Raw genomic sequence first — 16,514 nt, forward strand, 5'->3', positions numbered from 1 at the left:
TAACCATAACCCATACCCTCCATTCAGCTATTGCTGGAGTGACTTAACAAAGTAAGACCTCTGAGTATGTGAGATATGGAAGAACTCTTCCATTCAAAAAATAATTACTGGAGTAACTCAATGGATCAAACAGCATCTCTGGAGAACATGGATAAGTGATGTCAAGACCCTTCTTCAGTCTGAAGAAGGGTCTTGACCAAAATTGTCACCTATTCCTTTTCTCCATAGATGCCTCCTGTTCCAGTGAGTTACTCCAGCTCTTTGTGTCTATATCCAGCTCTGTGTGTAAACCAGAATCTGCAACTCCTTCCTTCACATGGATAGATTACGTTTTGGGTCGGGATTTTTCTTCAGACTTTTCAGACAATTAAATACGTTGTTTTGGGTCCAGTACATGCTTTGTTGATCACCATGTGCCAGCTATTTGAGATGTCTTCCCTGGCAATTCCAGGCCCATATATCTTCTTTCAGTGGATACAAAACAATCCAAACTTCTTAGTCCAACTAATGTCAGTCCCAAAGCTGCCAAGAGTTCTTTATTGATTTTGAAAGATGCGATCCCAGAGATGCTGGCTCAACACCCTCACCTGCCCAGTTTAGTTTTTATAGTTTAGAGATACAGCGTGGAAACAGTCCCTTTGGCCCACAAAGCCCATGCCGACCAACGATTCCCATACACTAACACTCTAGGGACAATTTACAATTCTTACTGAACCCAATTAACCTGCAAACCTGCAGGTCTTTGGAGTGTGGGAGGGAACCGGAGCAACCGGAGAAAACTCACGTGGTCATAGGGAGAACGTACTAACTCCCTCAGTTGGCACCCTCAGTCAGGTTCGAACCTGGGTCTCTGGCACTGTTGGGCAACAACTCCACCGTTGCGCCACTGTGCCGCCTTTATTGGGAGAAGGTGGAAGCAGTGCTCATACAGCGGCATCATGGTGTAACTGGTAGAGCTGCTGCCTCAGTGCACCAGAGACCCAGGTTCAATCCTGACCTCCGGGGGGCTGACTGTGTGAAGTTTGCACGTTCTCACCAATGAATGTGTGGCTTTCCTCTGGGTGCTCCGGTTTCCTCCCACATTTGTCGATTGATTGGACTCTGTAACTTGCCCTGTGTTTATAAGGAGTGGATGAGAAAGTAGGATAACATAGCACAGGTGAACAGGTGATTAATGACTGGTGTGAACTTGATGGGCCAAAGAGGTGGTTTCCATGCTGTATGTCAAAACTAAATCCCCTCTGCTGGAATTTAATATGCAATCAAATCGTCAATAACCAGGTTTGAAGGGATTTATTTTTCAGACACACAACTGAATAGTTGTCCTTTATTTAATGTCTGAAGGACATATGAAATCCGTGACACCATTTCCTACCTCAAATATGCATCAAGATAGTGTTGGAGAGCCCTTTTTGCACCATTTTGCAGACAACATGCAGGAACCCACTTGGCTACTCATGTGTTGACCTTTTAAAGTTTAATTCTGAGTGTGTGCCTGTGATGTAAAGAACATTGTCATTCTACGTATACCTCATTGTCCTTGTGCATATGACAATAAACGACTAAATCAGCATCGGAGGGGGATTTGATGAAGAGAAAGAGTATGGTCATGAAGATTTGGCATTTATTGATACATTGGCCAAGATGGAAGTATAATGGATCAAAACACAAAGTGCTGGAGAAACTTAGCAGGTCAGGCAGCAAACCAGGCGATGTTTCAGTATGAAGAAGGGTCTTGGCCCAAAACGTTGTCCGTCAATTTCTTCAACAGATGCTACTCGACTCGCTGAGTTCCTTCACCACTTTGTGTTTTGCTCAAGATTCCTTCATCTGCAGTTTTTTGTGTATCTTGGAGGTATAATGGACTTCTTTTGGCTTTTCACAGAATATGGCTCTTGCGGGAAAGATCCCTCTGGGTGAAATTAATTTTCTTTCTGTTCACATTTAGGGACTGTTGTCATGAGCTACTGGGACATGTGCCGATCCTGGCTGACAAGATATTTGCACAATTCTCTCAGGTATTTCCACTTTCCTTTACTGTGAATATATACTCCACAGAACATGGTATACGGTGGGCGGCACGGAGGCGCAGCGGTAGCGTTGCTGCCTTAGAGTGCCAGAGATCTAGGTTCGATCCTGACTACGAGTACTGTCTGTATGGAGTTTACACATTTTCCCCGTGACCAAGTGGGTTTTCACCGTTTGCGCCGTTGCCTACCACATTCCAAAGACGTACAGGTTTGTAGGTTAATTGGCTTCAGTAAAAATTGTAAATTGTCCCTAGTATGTAGGATAGTGCTAGTGTACGGGGTGATTGCTGGACGGCGTGGACTCGGTGGGCCGAAGGGCCTGTTTCCACGCTGTATCACTAAATTAAACAGATGTGCAGCATGAAAAGAATTGAAATAATTTATCATTCTAGAGCACCGTTAGCCAAAAGAAACATAAAATGTTTTCAAAGTAATTCAGAGATTTGATTGAGAAACAATGAGGAAACTATTTTCAATGGAAGAATGTTCAGTAACCATGGGACACAGAATTAACTGCCAGAGGATTCAAAGGTGAATAAAGGTGATTTTTTTTGGTAATGCACTGAGTTGCCATAATCTGGCATCACTATCTGAAAGGGAGTTGCAAGTAAATTCAGTAATAACGCCGAAAAATGAATCAGACCAGTTTCAAATGCAAGGATAATGTGGAATGGGTGAAGCGGGACACCAATCAGCGGGCACAAACATAATGGCAAAGTGGCCTCTTTCGATGATAGGAAGGAACTGCAGACGCTGGTTTATAAAATAGACACAAAGTGTTGGAGTAACTAAATGGGACAGGCAGCAACTCTGGAGAAAAAGAATAGGTGACGTTTCGGGTCGGGATCCTTCTTCAGACAATCTATGAATTGCATGGGAGCCTTGGTCGTTCAAAGCACCCACTAACTCTGGACTTGTGGCTTTTGTAATTTGGATAGGGGTAAAGACTTGCTAGGCCTGAAGAGAGACTAATTGTGGGACTAAAATAACTTTTGAACAGCATAGGAAAAATAAAAATCACTTAGTGAATTGTGCCTGCATTGCTAATTAAGTGACTTGGTCAGTGATTAATGTCTAACCCTTTATCACCTCAGAACATTGGCCTTGCCTCGCTGGGAGCCACGGAAGAGGAAATTGAAAAGCTTTCCACGGTGAGTTTTACCACGTACATGCATACGTGCAAATCATGCTGCTTTTGAAATAATTTTATGGAAAATGTAAATTGACAGACAACTCCCAAACTTACGTTAATTGTCTCAAGTCGGGAAAAGCAGGGTAATTATTCACGGAAATCTGCCTCTTGCAGCTTTACTGGTTCACTGTGGAGTTTGGACTGTGCAAGCAAAATGGAGAAGTTAGAGCGTATGGAGCTGGTCTACTCTCGTCCTACGGTGAACTAATTGTAAGTGAAAAATGTGGATTATAAATATCTTTATTTATTCCAGATTACTCTCTTCAATTTACAGGGAGATTTTCTTTGGTGAAATTGCTTTTCCGGTTTCTGGTTACCGTCTGCTTTTGACCACGTCTCTCTTGAACGAATAATGTGATTAGCAGTGACTGCAGGCTGTCTTCAGATACCTTGCCTCATTGGTTGAGTTTAAGTTGAGTTTAGTTTATTGTCACGTGTACGGAGGTACAGTGAAAAGCTTTTGTAGCGCGCGGACCAGTCAGCAGAAAGACAATACATGATTACAATCGAGGCATTCACAGTGTACAGATACATGATAAGGGCATAACATGAATAATGTTTAGTCAAGATGAAGTCCAGTAAAGTCCGATCAAACATAGTCAGAAGGTCTCCAATGGGGGTAATTAGTTGCTCAGACTACTCTATTGTTGTTGGTAGGATGGTTCAGTTGCCTGATAACAGCTGGGAAGAAACGGTCCCAGAATCTGGAGGTGTGTGTTTTCACACTTCTATACCTTTTGCCTGATGGGAAAGGGGAGAAAAGGGAGTGGCCAGGGTGCGACTGGGTCTTGATTTTGCTGGTGGCTTTTCCGAGGCAGCGTGAGGTGTAAATGGAGTCAATGGAAGTGAGGTTGGTTTGTGTGATGGTCTGGGCTGCGTCCACAATTCTCTGCAATTTCTTACATTCTTGGATGGAGCTGTTCCCATGCCAATAGGTAGCTCAAAGCGCTCCAATGCTAACTATCTCTACAATGCTGAGAGCTATCTCTACAATGCTGAGAACTATATTCAGCACTCTGTACCTTTGCTTTTGCTCCAGCAATTGCACCTGAGTTTGATTTCATTGCATTTAGTTTAGTTTAGAGGCACAGCGTGGACACAGGCCCTTCAGCCCACAGAATCCATGCCAACCATCGACCACCCGCACACTGACTCAATGCTATCCCAACTTCGCATCTTGCACACTAGGGCCAATTTACAGAAGCCAATTAACCTACAAACCTGCAGGTCATTGGAGAGTAGGAGGAAACCGGAGCACCTGGAGAAAACCCACGTGGTCACAGGGACAACATACAAACTCCGCACAGACAGTACCCGTAGTCAGGATCAAACCTGGGTTTCTGTTGCTATCTTACTATTTGATCTGATCGGATAGCATGCAAATCATGTCCTTTCACTGTACCTCGTTGCGTGTGACAATAAGCCTAAGCGTAAACCTAAAGTGCATGGATGGTGCTGTTTCTCATCATTATAAATTCATTTTTGAAGAGTCTGTGGAAAGGAAGGAGGATGAGGGATGGCGGATTTGAATATTAAGTTCTATGGCTACGGCCCTATCATTTGGCACAGGCCCAGTGCCAGCTGTTTTAGTGATAGGAGGCACCATCATCTCCTATGGCGGCATGGTGGCGCAGCGGTAGAGTTGCTGCCTTACAGCGCCAGAGACCTGGGATCGATCCTGACTACGGGTGTTGTCTGTATGGAGTTTGTACGTTCTCCCTGTGACCATGTGGGTTTTCTCCAGGAGTGCCGGTTTACTCCCACGCTCCATATTCGTACAGGTTTGTAGGTTACTTGGCATTAGTAAAGTTGTAAATTGTCCCTAGTGTGTAGGATAGTGCTAGTGGATGGGGTTTGCTGATTGGGGTGGACTCGGTGGGCTGAAGGGCTTGTTTCGCATTGTATCTCTAAAAAAAAGTCTAATTAGCACATGTAGGATTGATTTCTCACTGTATCTGGTCATGCTTTAAGATTCTTCTGAATTAAATGTGCAAAAACTAGTTGTAGCTGCACGGAAGTGGTGGATGTGGTGATTATTGCTAAGAGATTCATAACACATGATGGATGGTATTTGACTGTGACTTCTGGCCATAGAATTGGAGGCATTGGGGCAACACATTAGTGCAGTGGTGGAGTTGCTGCTTTACAGCACCAGAGACCCGGATTCGATCCTGACTACGGGTGCTGTCTGTATGGAGTTTGCACATTCTCCCTGTGACAATATGGGAAGAGCAAAGGGGGAGATACAGAATGCTCATGGGTTTTCTCCAGTTTCCTCCCACATCCCAAAGACGTGCAGGCTTGTAGGTTAATTGACTTCTGTAAATCTTTCCTTGTTTGAGCATGGAACTGATATCTGGGTGATTGTTGGTCTGCATGGACACGGTGGGTCGAACGGCCTATTTCCATGCTGCCCCTCTAAACTAAACTAAACTCATTTGTGTAGGACATGCGAAGTACATGTTATTTCATGTGGCAGTCATTCACACCGTGGGTAATAAAACATCAAGAGAAAGATCAATGTCAGGTTTCAACCCCTGAAGACCTGGCTTCAATGCTGAAAGAAGTTCAGTGAGTTCACATCTCTATAGTTGTTCATTACCTTCACATACACACACTGTTCAACATGCCATTCACCGCCAGCCTAATGCCTATCATTGTTGAATGTCTGTCAATGCATTGAAACTGTTGTGCCTGGAGCAATTCTAAATGGGTGAAAGTACAGGATTATTTATTTGGAGTGCTGATTGATAGAGATCTCTGGTAGATGAGTACAGTAAACCCTTGTTATAATGAACCATAGTGGGGGGAATGGTGTCCATTGTCGCAGATTGTCCACTATTACTGAGTAAGGGTTTTTTTCCCTCGATGGCATCACTGCCCGGGCACCGGGTCAGAATTAAACCTCCCTTACCACGCCGGCAGCACCTTGGGCTGGGGAAGGGCAGTACCTGCTGCCCCTGATTCCCACATTCAGAGATTGAGAGTAAAATAGGAGGTGTGGGGCATTGGGGAGGCGGGGCGAGGAAACCCTGTTCCACTCTATGTGAGACTCGCATGACCAAATGCCCACTCAGAGTTCAGGATGAAAAGATACAGTGGCGGAGTGGTAGAGTTGCTGCCTTACAGCGCCAGAGACCCGGGTTCTATACTGACTATGAGTGCTGTGTCTACAGAGTTTTTTTTTCTCCCTGTGACTGCGTGGGCTTTCTCTTGGTGCTCCAGTTTCCTCCCACACTCCAAAGACGTGCAGGTTTGTAGGTTAATTAGCTTCTGTACATTGTAAATTGTCCCTAGTGCTTACGATAGTGCTAGTGTACAAGGTGATCTCAGGTCGGCACGCTCAGTGAGCCGAAGGGGCTTTTTCCATGCTGTATCGCTCAAGTTTTCAAGAGAGAGTTAGATTTAGTTCTTAGGACTAAGGGAATCAAGGGATATGGGGGGGTAAGCAAGAACGGGGTACTTATTTTGGATGATCAGCCATGATCATATTAAGGCCTACTCCTGCACCTATTTTCTATGTTTCTAAGTCTAATGATTTTCGCCAGGCACTGACTGAATGATTTGTACACAGCATGCCCTCTCCAATGAACCTGAGCTACGGGAGTTCGACCCTGTGGGTGCATCAATCCAGCCCTATCAAGATCAGACGTACCAGCCGGTGTATTTTGTATCTGAAAGTTTCAATGACGCTAAAGACAAACTGAGGTAAGAACCTTGTCAAATGCATGATAAGTAATGCAGGAACCCATGCACTGTAGTCTCAGTGCGCCACAAAACATGATCGTAAGCTCTAGGAGCAGAATAAGGCTATTCGGCCCATCAAGTCTACTCTGCCATTCATCTTTCCCTCTCATCCCCATTCTCCTGCCTTCTCCCCCCATAACCCCCACACCCTTACTAATCACAAAATCTGTCAATCTCTGCCTTAAAAATTCCACCTATGTCCCTCCCTCTAGCTTCACATTTCACTCCTCTTCTCTTCTTATCTGACAATCTTTTGTCTCCTTTCCGTCTCTAGCCTTTGTCCACCCATCCTTGAGTCTATCCCTCTTCACCTGTATTCACCTATCATATGACAGACTTTGTCCTGTTCCCATCTCTCTTCTGGGTTTTTTCCCCATAATACAATCAGTCTGAAGAAGGGTCCTGACCTGAAGTGTCACCTGTACATACCCTCCACAGATACTGTCTACAGCGCTTTGTGTTTTGCTCTGGAACAAGAAGGTGGCTTTGATAAATGAAAGTGGCTATGAGACTTCAGAATACAATGGCACACCAGGGAAACTTAAAAAATGGAAAGATCCAGCTGGTTTCCCAATGAGGAAGGCAATATGCCATCCTTACCTGTGGTCCCTTTAAGACATGGCTGACTTGGAATTTTAATGGTTCAATGGTACCTCATTGTCATATGTACCTGAGTACAATTAAATTATTTTTTCCGTACATTTCATTGACAATCCAACTATACATTAGGCACATTCATACCATAGTAGACCACACTGAGTCTGTACACAAGAGTCACCATGTTTTAGGCACCATCTTGTACTTCTAGTTTTTTAGTTTAGAGATACAGCGTGAACAGGCCCTTGGGCCCATCAAATCCACACCAACCACAATCCCATATATAATAATGGATGGGATTTATATAGCGCCTTTCTAATACTCAAAGCGCTTTACATCGCATTATTCATTCACTCCTCAGTCACACTAGGTGGTGGTAAGCTACTTCTGTAGCCACAGCTGCCCTGGGGCAGACTGACGGAAGCGTGGCTGCCAATCTGCGCCTACGGCCCCTCCGACCACCACCAATCACTCACACACATTCACACACATTCACACACAGGCAAAGGTGGGTGAAGTGCCTTGCCCAAGGACACAACATATATAACACTATCCTACACACCAGGGACAATTTACAATTTTATCGAAGCCAATTAACCTATAAACCTGTACGTCATTGGAGTGTGGGAGGAAACCAGAGCACCCGGAGAAAACCCACGCTGTCACAGGGAGAACATACAAACTCCATGAAGACAGCACCCATAGTCAGGATCAAACCCGGGTGTCTGGCGCTGTAAAGCAGCAACTCTGCCGCTGTGTCACCGTGCTGCCCTCTCAAAGTCCAAAATATTTAAAAAAGTTATTAGAATCTTAACTTGGCCATAGAGGCCTGTTGTCCTGGGAGGAGTACTGGGACAGAATTGCACGGGACGTCCTGGCCAGGTGATCTTGTCGATATTCTCCATTGCTGCTCTGCCACTCCGTGCATCCCTTCCACACACCCAGCCACTTGGAGTGGCGCTCGATCTAATCGAGCCCTAGGATGCTGACGGGCCTCTCTGAATTTCTCTCTCTGAAGTGACTCTGAAAGATATCCAGTTGCATTAAATCTGTCAAAGATTCAAGATGTCTTCCATCAATGCATTCACACCACACTAGAAATTATTTTTCGAGCTGAACCCTCATAATAAGATACAAATTATTTTATTATTCGTGTATTGTTGCAATTATCATTCAGTAGTGGATATCCCTGGTTCCTTGGTTTTATCATTTACAAACCAGAGATAAGAGGTGGTATGACAACCAAGGAGATTGGCAGTCCTTTTCTTTCCCTCCTGGGATAAGATGCAAGTTGCGGTTGGGGGTTAACTAGTCTCAACACTCCTGGATCATAGGACAACGCCAACATTTCTGATCCTCGTTGCAATCAAATAAAAAAGAAAGTGTGGAACTATTGGGCCTTGACTGAATGGTAACTTTTTTTAAATTCATTTATAAAATGAAACTTCATTATCTGGAAGAATGGTCCTGACCCACAATGTCACCCGTCCTTCTTCTCCAGAGATGCTGCCTGACCTGTTGAGTTACTCCAGCACCTTGTGTCAGTTCCCATCCACAACTATGGTACTGACAAGCCATCTTCTAGAACAGCCACAGTCCTTCTGACACTGATATCAGTAGGTAGCATAAATGTGGTAACCTTGAAGAAATTAAGCTATATTTCCATGTCGAATCTGCAGTTTATCTTGCTGTTGGTAAAAAGAAGTGTCTTGACCCAAAACGTCACCACTCTCTGTGAGAAAAAGTGTTTCCTCGTCTCTGTTCTAAATGGCATACACCTTATTCTTAAACTGTGGCCCCTGGTTCTGGACTCCCCCAACATCGGGAACATGTTTCCTGCCTCTGGCGTGTCCAAGTCCTTAACAATCTTATATGTTTCAATGAGATCCCCTCTCACCCTTCTAAACTCCAGAATGTACAGGCCCAGCTGCTCTATTCTCTCAGCATATGACAGTCCCGCCATCCCGAGAATTAACCTTGTAAACCTACGCTGCACTCCCTCAATAGCAAGAATGCTCTTCCGCAAATTAGGGGACCAAAACTGCACACAATACTCCAGGTGTGGTCTCACTGTACAACTGCAGAAGGACCTCTTTGCTCATATATTCGATTCCTCTTGTTATAAAGGCCAACATGCCATTCGCTTTCTTCACTGCCTGCTGTACCTGCATGCTTACTTTCATAGACTGATCTAATATCTAAAATTGTGCACAAAAAAAAAAGATAAAGCACAATAGAATAATGGAATGAAGTAGAGTTTAGAGTACTGGCAGCACCTTTAGAAAATGGTATGATACAGGTGATTGATTCAGGAATCGGATAGCAGTGGGGAAGAAGCTGTTCTTAAGTCCGGAGTGTGGGAGGAAACCTGAGCTCCTGGAGAAAACCATGTGTTCTCGGGGAGAACGTACAAATTCCATACAGACAGCACCCGTAGTCAGGATCAAACCCTGGTGTCTGGCGTTGTAAGGAATCAACTGCGCCACTGTGCTGTCCCGTTGCTTAAATCTCTGCTAACATTTATCACTGGGTATGGCTCGTCTGTAGCTCTTGAACCTAATGAACTGCAGCTCACTTCTAGTACTTTAGTTGAGTTGACCCCTCATCTTTAAGTACGCCTGATGCTGATTTTGCATTAACTCTTATATTCCTCATTGAAACTGTGTTGATGCCCGGGCTACCCTTGGACTAACTTTAATCGGACCTTATGGACTTTATCTTGCACTGAACGTTATTCCCTTTATCCTATGCACTGTGGACAACTTGATTGTAATCATGTATAGTCTTTCCGCTGACTGGATAGCATGCAACAAAAAGCTTTTCACTCGTTACACGAGTTAATAATAAACTAAACTAGACAATTATTCAAACATAGTTTGCCCTACAATTTTATTGTTCAAATGTTATGTATTTTTCTTTTCTCACAATTCTGGAATATTCTGAAAAGAAAATGTTATGGGATTTGTGTTGTGGTTAATACACTGCATAGTTAATGTGCTGAATAAAAATATTTGTGCTGATCTTAATCTCTGACGGAATTGTGACTTTTGTATTTATAGAAAATACGCTGCTAATATTAAGCGTCCGTTTTCTGTGAAATACGACCCATTTACCAAGACAATGGAAGTATTGGACAATCCACAGAAAATTAAGAAGTCATTGGACGGTCTGAAGGATGAACTGAAGATGCTGGCTGATGCATTGGATATGTTATCCTAACTTTCTGTATGACACCCATTATAGAATGCAGTTGTGCTTCTTTCTATACCACTGTTGCATTGTCAGCTTCATTTGTGAGTCAGGGTTCTTAGCTCTCATTTTAGCCTAACACTGTATGCTGTTATACTAATATATAGATAAAGCAAATGGAGGGTTTGCTTCACTGTCAATGCCGGGTGGATTTATCTTCTTTTGGATCTTCAGCAGTGCTATACTAGAAATGTTGTGTGAGTGATGGTGTGTGTGATGGTGTGTGTGTGTGTGTGTGTGTGTGTGCGTGTGTGCATGTGTCTGTGTGTGTGTGTGTGTGTGTGCGTGTGTGCGTGCGTGTGCGTGTGCGTGTGTGGTGAATGGGGTGCTGTGGATGGGAGAGATGTTGCTCCTTATAATTCAGTGCTGGAAGAGATTTGGGGAGTAGGGTCGTAGGGTCAGTAGTGCGTAACTTGGTCTTACCTGTATTGCATATTGAGTTTATAGCAAGTCAGAAATCTGTTCAACATGGATATATAAAATAGTGCGCAGTCGATAGCAGGCTGCAAATTCTCTTTTGACCTAATTTGCAATGATGACTGATCTCAATCCCAATCTAGTTTCAACTAATGTAAGTGGTCTATTTGAGTGAAATGGGTTCTACTTTTGTTTGTGCTATATCTCCTTTTCTTCAATGTTGATTGATGAAAGTTACTTCTGTTGAATAATGATATGATGTTTGGATATGATGTGGCACACTAAATGATGAAGATGGACACAAAGTGCTCGAGTAATACAATGGGTCAGGCAGCATCTCTGAAGATAAAGGATGGGTGACGTTTTGGGTTGGGAACCTTCTTACTGAAAGTAGCGGAGAGGGAACTGGAGGTACGAGACACCATATCTAGCCAACAACAGACCGACCTGTCGGAAGTCATTTGTGACAGGACCCTGTTGCTCCTGGTCTTTTCTCGCCTCCAGCTCTTCACCTCCCCTCTACCCCCTACTTTCAGTCTGAAGAAGGGCCCCAACCCAAAACATCACCCATCCTTTATCTTCAGGGATGCTGCCTGACCCGTTGAGTTACTCCAGCACTTTGTGTCTATCTTTGGTATGAACCAGCATCTGCAGTTCATTGTTTCTTCATTGTCAAGATAATCAGCAGCACAGAGATTCCAATGAAGGTCTATTTACTGGTTATACCACTGGCATCCAGACAATTTGACAAACACAATCCACATCATGCTCCTTCTAACAGCACCAAAGTTGCCACCAGTGCAAATAGAAAACACGGAGAGCATTGAATTGAATTGAATACATTTTATTAGCCTAGTATGTGTACATACAAGGAATTTGCCTTGGTGCTTTGCTCACAAGTACCAACACGATATACAGTAAACAATTAAGAATGAAACACATGAAGAATGAAATAAAATACCATGTGGTGCCAGTTTGGGTATTGTTGGAACATGGGGTGGAATAAAGAGAGAAAGAACTTGGAGCTGAAAATATTCCCGAGCATAAACATTAAGGATTGAGAATAGGGTCAATGCCATAATATCGAAAACACAACCCACAATTTCCTTCAGAGAAGCATGGAGAATTTAAATCATGTGTGAATCATGAAATATTACAGTTAGCGGAAGCTATACAGCTTGTGAAGTTTATGATGATTCTTTGAAAAAGTATTTAAGTTAATCCCACACTGCGGCCACTTGCCTTATTGCTGCAAATTAGTCTTCTTCAAATAATATGTAATTTTACTTTCAAAAGGTCTTATGGAATTTACTTGTATTCTCAGTCTGAAGAAGTGTCCTGACCCGAAACGTCACCCATCCTTTTTTTCCCAGAGAAGCTGCCTGACCTGCTGAGTTACTCCAGCACTTTGTGCCTCTCTTCGATATAAACCATCATCTGCAGTTCCTTCCTACACTACTTGTATCCCCGTTAGTCTATTCCGTTATCTCAACGCTCTCCATGTAGAATATTTCTCTTCTCACCTCTGCTGATAATTATTTTCTGGCCTTTATAAATTTACAAATCACTTATCATTCTGAACACCTTAACTTTACTCCTAATTCCTATCTAAACCCTATTACTCCAATCTCTCTGCAAGTAAACCACATCAGCCTGTTAGACCACAACATCCTTCCTGAAGTGCAGTGCCCAGAGTTGTACATCTTCCTCTAGCAGCAGCCAAACCAATGGTTTGTGAAGATTTACAAAGCATAGACCACCCAGGCGCATGTTTGTTCTCCACTTTAGCATAACATCTCTGTTTTTGCATTCAGCTTCATTATTTACAAAGCCAAATATTCAAACCCTTTCTTAATTGCTCTGGCATATAGATATTTATAACATGTTCCTCAGCTATCCTGCTTGTGTCAGCTAGAAGGAGCATCATTTAGATTATACCATCTCTCTATTCTGTTTGTCCAGCAGTGCACAGTTAATGTGCCTACATTAATTGTATTTGTTACATGGTTACATCATTCACAATCAGCCCATAGCAGCCAAACTCTCCTTCTAACCTGCTTATGACTGTCTATGGCACCAAGTTCTGTATCATGTAAACCTCAAACGGTACTCCCTAAACCCGTCTACTTTGTTCAATGATTCTCCATTAGTTTAGTTTAGTTTAGAGATAGCGCGTGGAAACAGGCCCGTCAGCCCACTAAGTCCGCGCCGACCAGTGATCACCCGTCCGGTAATTCTATCCAGCACATTAGAGACAATTTTACAGAAGACAAATAACCTACAAATCCGCACATCTTAGTAATATGGGAGCACCCGGAGAAAACCCATGGAGAATGTACAAATTCCGTACAGACTGCACCCACGGTCAGGATTGAACCTGGTTCGACCGCGGCGCCACCGTGCCGCCCACTTCATCAAAGAACTCAGACATGATTTCCCTCCAATATACTCACGCTGGTGTCCCTCGTTACCTCATGCTTCTCCAAGTGGCAGATGATTTTGTACTTTAAAGAACAGTTTCCTTGTAAATTAAAGCATAGCTTTTTTCGGATGTCTGCAAATTGTTGGGAAGTAATTCTGTTGCCTCTGCTCCCCCAGACAGTTGCTCACACAGTCGTGCCTCCTTTACACTGTGCAGTCTCGCCAACGAGCCGGCCACCTGCCAAATAGGCTCTTGCTGTTCTCGTCCGTGTATTCTGTGGCAATGTTCAAAGTCCTTGTCTAACCCAGCAACCATCAGCAATTGTAATGGAATGTTGTCTTTGCTCTGCCAATGTATTAAACACTGTGTTGGTTGGAAAAAAAGAATCAAATCTGTCGTTTTGTACCGCATCGTCCCTGTGGACGTGTTGAAGCACTTACAGCACAATGCATTGATAGAGTTGTATAGTTGCAGAGTTGTACAGCGTGGAAACAGGCTCTTCGGCCCAACTTGTCCATGCTGACCAACAGGCTCCCATCAACACTCGTCCCGCCTGCCTACTTTTCCCCCATATCCCTCCAAACCTATCCTGTCCATCTACATGATACATCACTTCATCACATTGATGTGTACAAAGGAGACAGTGTGGGTGTAGAATGTGTTCACACCATGGGATGTGTTTTGCGTGCTCAATACTTCTCATGTACTGTTTGTGCAATGGTTTTGAGGTCTGACACCAAATTATCACTGCCTCCACGCCCTCCCCCCCCCCCCCAAACATGCAAAACACATTCACCAGGGACACTATTGGCATGGCAACACAAGCATGGCATCAAGTTTGGACCAGACTCGTATTTTCACTGAATAACTTTTGCAGAAATAGAATGGAGAGTGAAAACACATAGCCAATGGACTGAACAATTTCATATCCATTTAAGCCCACATTAGATTTCGGAATCTACAATTGATGATAGGTCATTGACCCAAAATGTTTATGCTTTTGCTCTCTCCAGAGATGTTGCCTGACCTGCCAAGTATTTCAAGCATTTTCTCTTATAGTGCAAATCTGCAACAGTTTGTCTTGAATGACCTTCATCAGAATTAAAGTTGAAGGGTTACCACAGCTTATTATGTCAATGAAGGACACAAAGTGCTGGAGTAACTCAGTGGGTCAGACAGCATCTCTGGAGAACATGAGTAGGTGACGCTTCAGGTTGGGACACCATTCCTCCGACTGATTGTAGCAGTGGGGGGTGTGGTAGCTGGAAAAGGGAGGTCATGTTAGAAGCCCCAGCATTTGGGAAATGTTGGAAGTCGTGACAAGTTTCTACAATCCATTTACCAGGATGTTGTTTATCGGGAAGCACATCCCCAAGAGTTTTGGTCATATGTACCAACAATGGAACAGTGACATTCTTACTTTCAGCAGCTGAACAGGGCTGTAAACACAATACACATTGATAATATATAACTATAAATGCTAGTGCAAAAATGCCCAAAGTCCATACACTTCAACTTTAATTCTGTTGAAGGTCATACTGCAACCAAAAAGAGTCCATAGTTGTGATTGGTGTTACGTTGTGTCAATGATGGCTGTTAGGAAGAAGTTTGTTTCCGCACTGTATGACTCCAAGACTCCTATGATTCCACTCCCTTTGTCTATGCTGGGCTCTAACATGCCATTTTCATGCTTGCCAACTGCAAGCGCGAGTGGAGTTCACAGCTGCTACATTATTGGAGGACATCAGAAGTATGTCGGAGCCTTAAATTCGCAGTCTTTGGGATACTGTGGTAAGGTGATACGTGTTTTCACTTCTCAGGTCACAGCCTACACTCCCACACATCCATCTCTGAATTCCAAGTGGCCACAAGCTCTGGGTGGTGGATGATGATACAGGCAGAGATCAGAGCAGTGATCTATGCTGTGAAAAACTACTTCAGATGCACACACACAGACACACACACACACACACATACACATACACGCACACACACACACACACACAAACACACACACACACACACACACACACACACACACACACACACACACACACACACACACACACACACACACACACACACACACACACACACCGCAATCTGTTATAGGAAAGATGTTGTCAAGCTTGAAAGGATTCAGAGAAAATTTACCAGGATGTTGCCAAGATTTGCAGGACTGAGCTATCGGGAGAGGTTGAGCAGAATAAGGCTTTATTCCTTGAAGTGTAAGAGGATAAGGGGTGATCTTTTAACGGTGTACAAAATCATGAGAGGAATAGATTGGGTAGACGCACAGAGTCTCCTGCCCAAAGTATGGGAATCAATAACCAGAGGACATGGGTTTAAAGTGAGGGGGAAAAGATTTAATGGGAACCTGAGTGGTAACTTTTTTACACAGAGAGTGGTGGAATATGCTGACGGAGGAGGTAGTTGAGGCAGGTACTATTGCTATCACAATGTTGAGGAACCATTTCGACAGATACATGGATAGGGTAGGTTTAGAGGGATATGGGCCAATAGCAAGCTGATGGGACTAGTGTAGATGGGGCATGTTGGTCGATGTGGGCAAATTCGGTTGAAGGGCCTGTTTCCACGCTGTATGACTCGATGACTCTGACTCTAAGAAGGGCGCCAACCCTAAACTTCTGCCTGTCCATTCCATCCACTCCTTGCATGACTATGACTATAACTGGTCCAATTTCTTGACCTGCAGCATTTCAAATGGGCGCAGTTGAATTAAAACATACACCAAGTTATCTTTATTGCCATTTTATGCATAACAATGGGTTCAAATTAGTCCAATTCATTGGCAAGATATGTCTATACATATAGCTAGAGTACAAATAACCTGTTATAT

General features: G+C 43.6%; 1 protein-coding gene across 1 annotated transcript in view; it reads left to right on the forward strand.

Annotated features, from left to right (window-relative positions):
• Positions 1-10,955, forward strand: part of th (tyrosine hydroxylase) — a 44,866-nt gene extending 33,911 nt beyond the window's left edge. Inside the window, exons 9-13 of the mRNA XM_033039157.1 lie at positions 1,949-2,018; positions 3,125-3,181; positions 3,337-3,432; positions 6,797-6,930; positions 10,626-10,955. Coding sequence (XP_032895048.1) covers positions 1,949-2,018; positions 3,125-3,181; positions 3,337-3,432; positions 6,797-6,930; positions 10,626-10,785 — 517 coding nt within the window. The 3' untranslated portion in view covers positions 10,786-10,955. The remainder of the gene's footprint in view (positions 1-1,948; positions 2,019-3,124; positions 3,182-3,336; positions 3,433-6,796; positions 6,931-10,625) is intronic.
• The last annotated feature ends 5,559 nt before the right edge of the window (positions 10,956-16,514 follow it).

The sequence above is a fragment of the Amblyraja radiata genome, chromosome 20 (assembly GCF_010909765.2).
Source record: "Amblyraja radiata isolate CabotCenter1 chromosome 20, sAmbRad1.1.pri, whole genome shotgun sequence".
NCBI classification, from domain to species: domain Eukaryota; kingdom Metazoa; phylum Chordata; class Chondrichthyes; order Rajiformes; family Rajidae; genus Amblyraja; species Amblyraja radiata.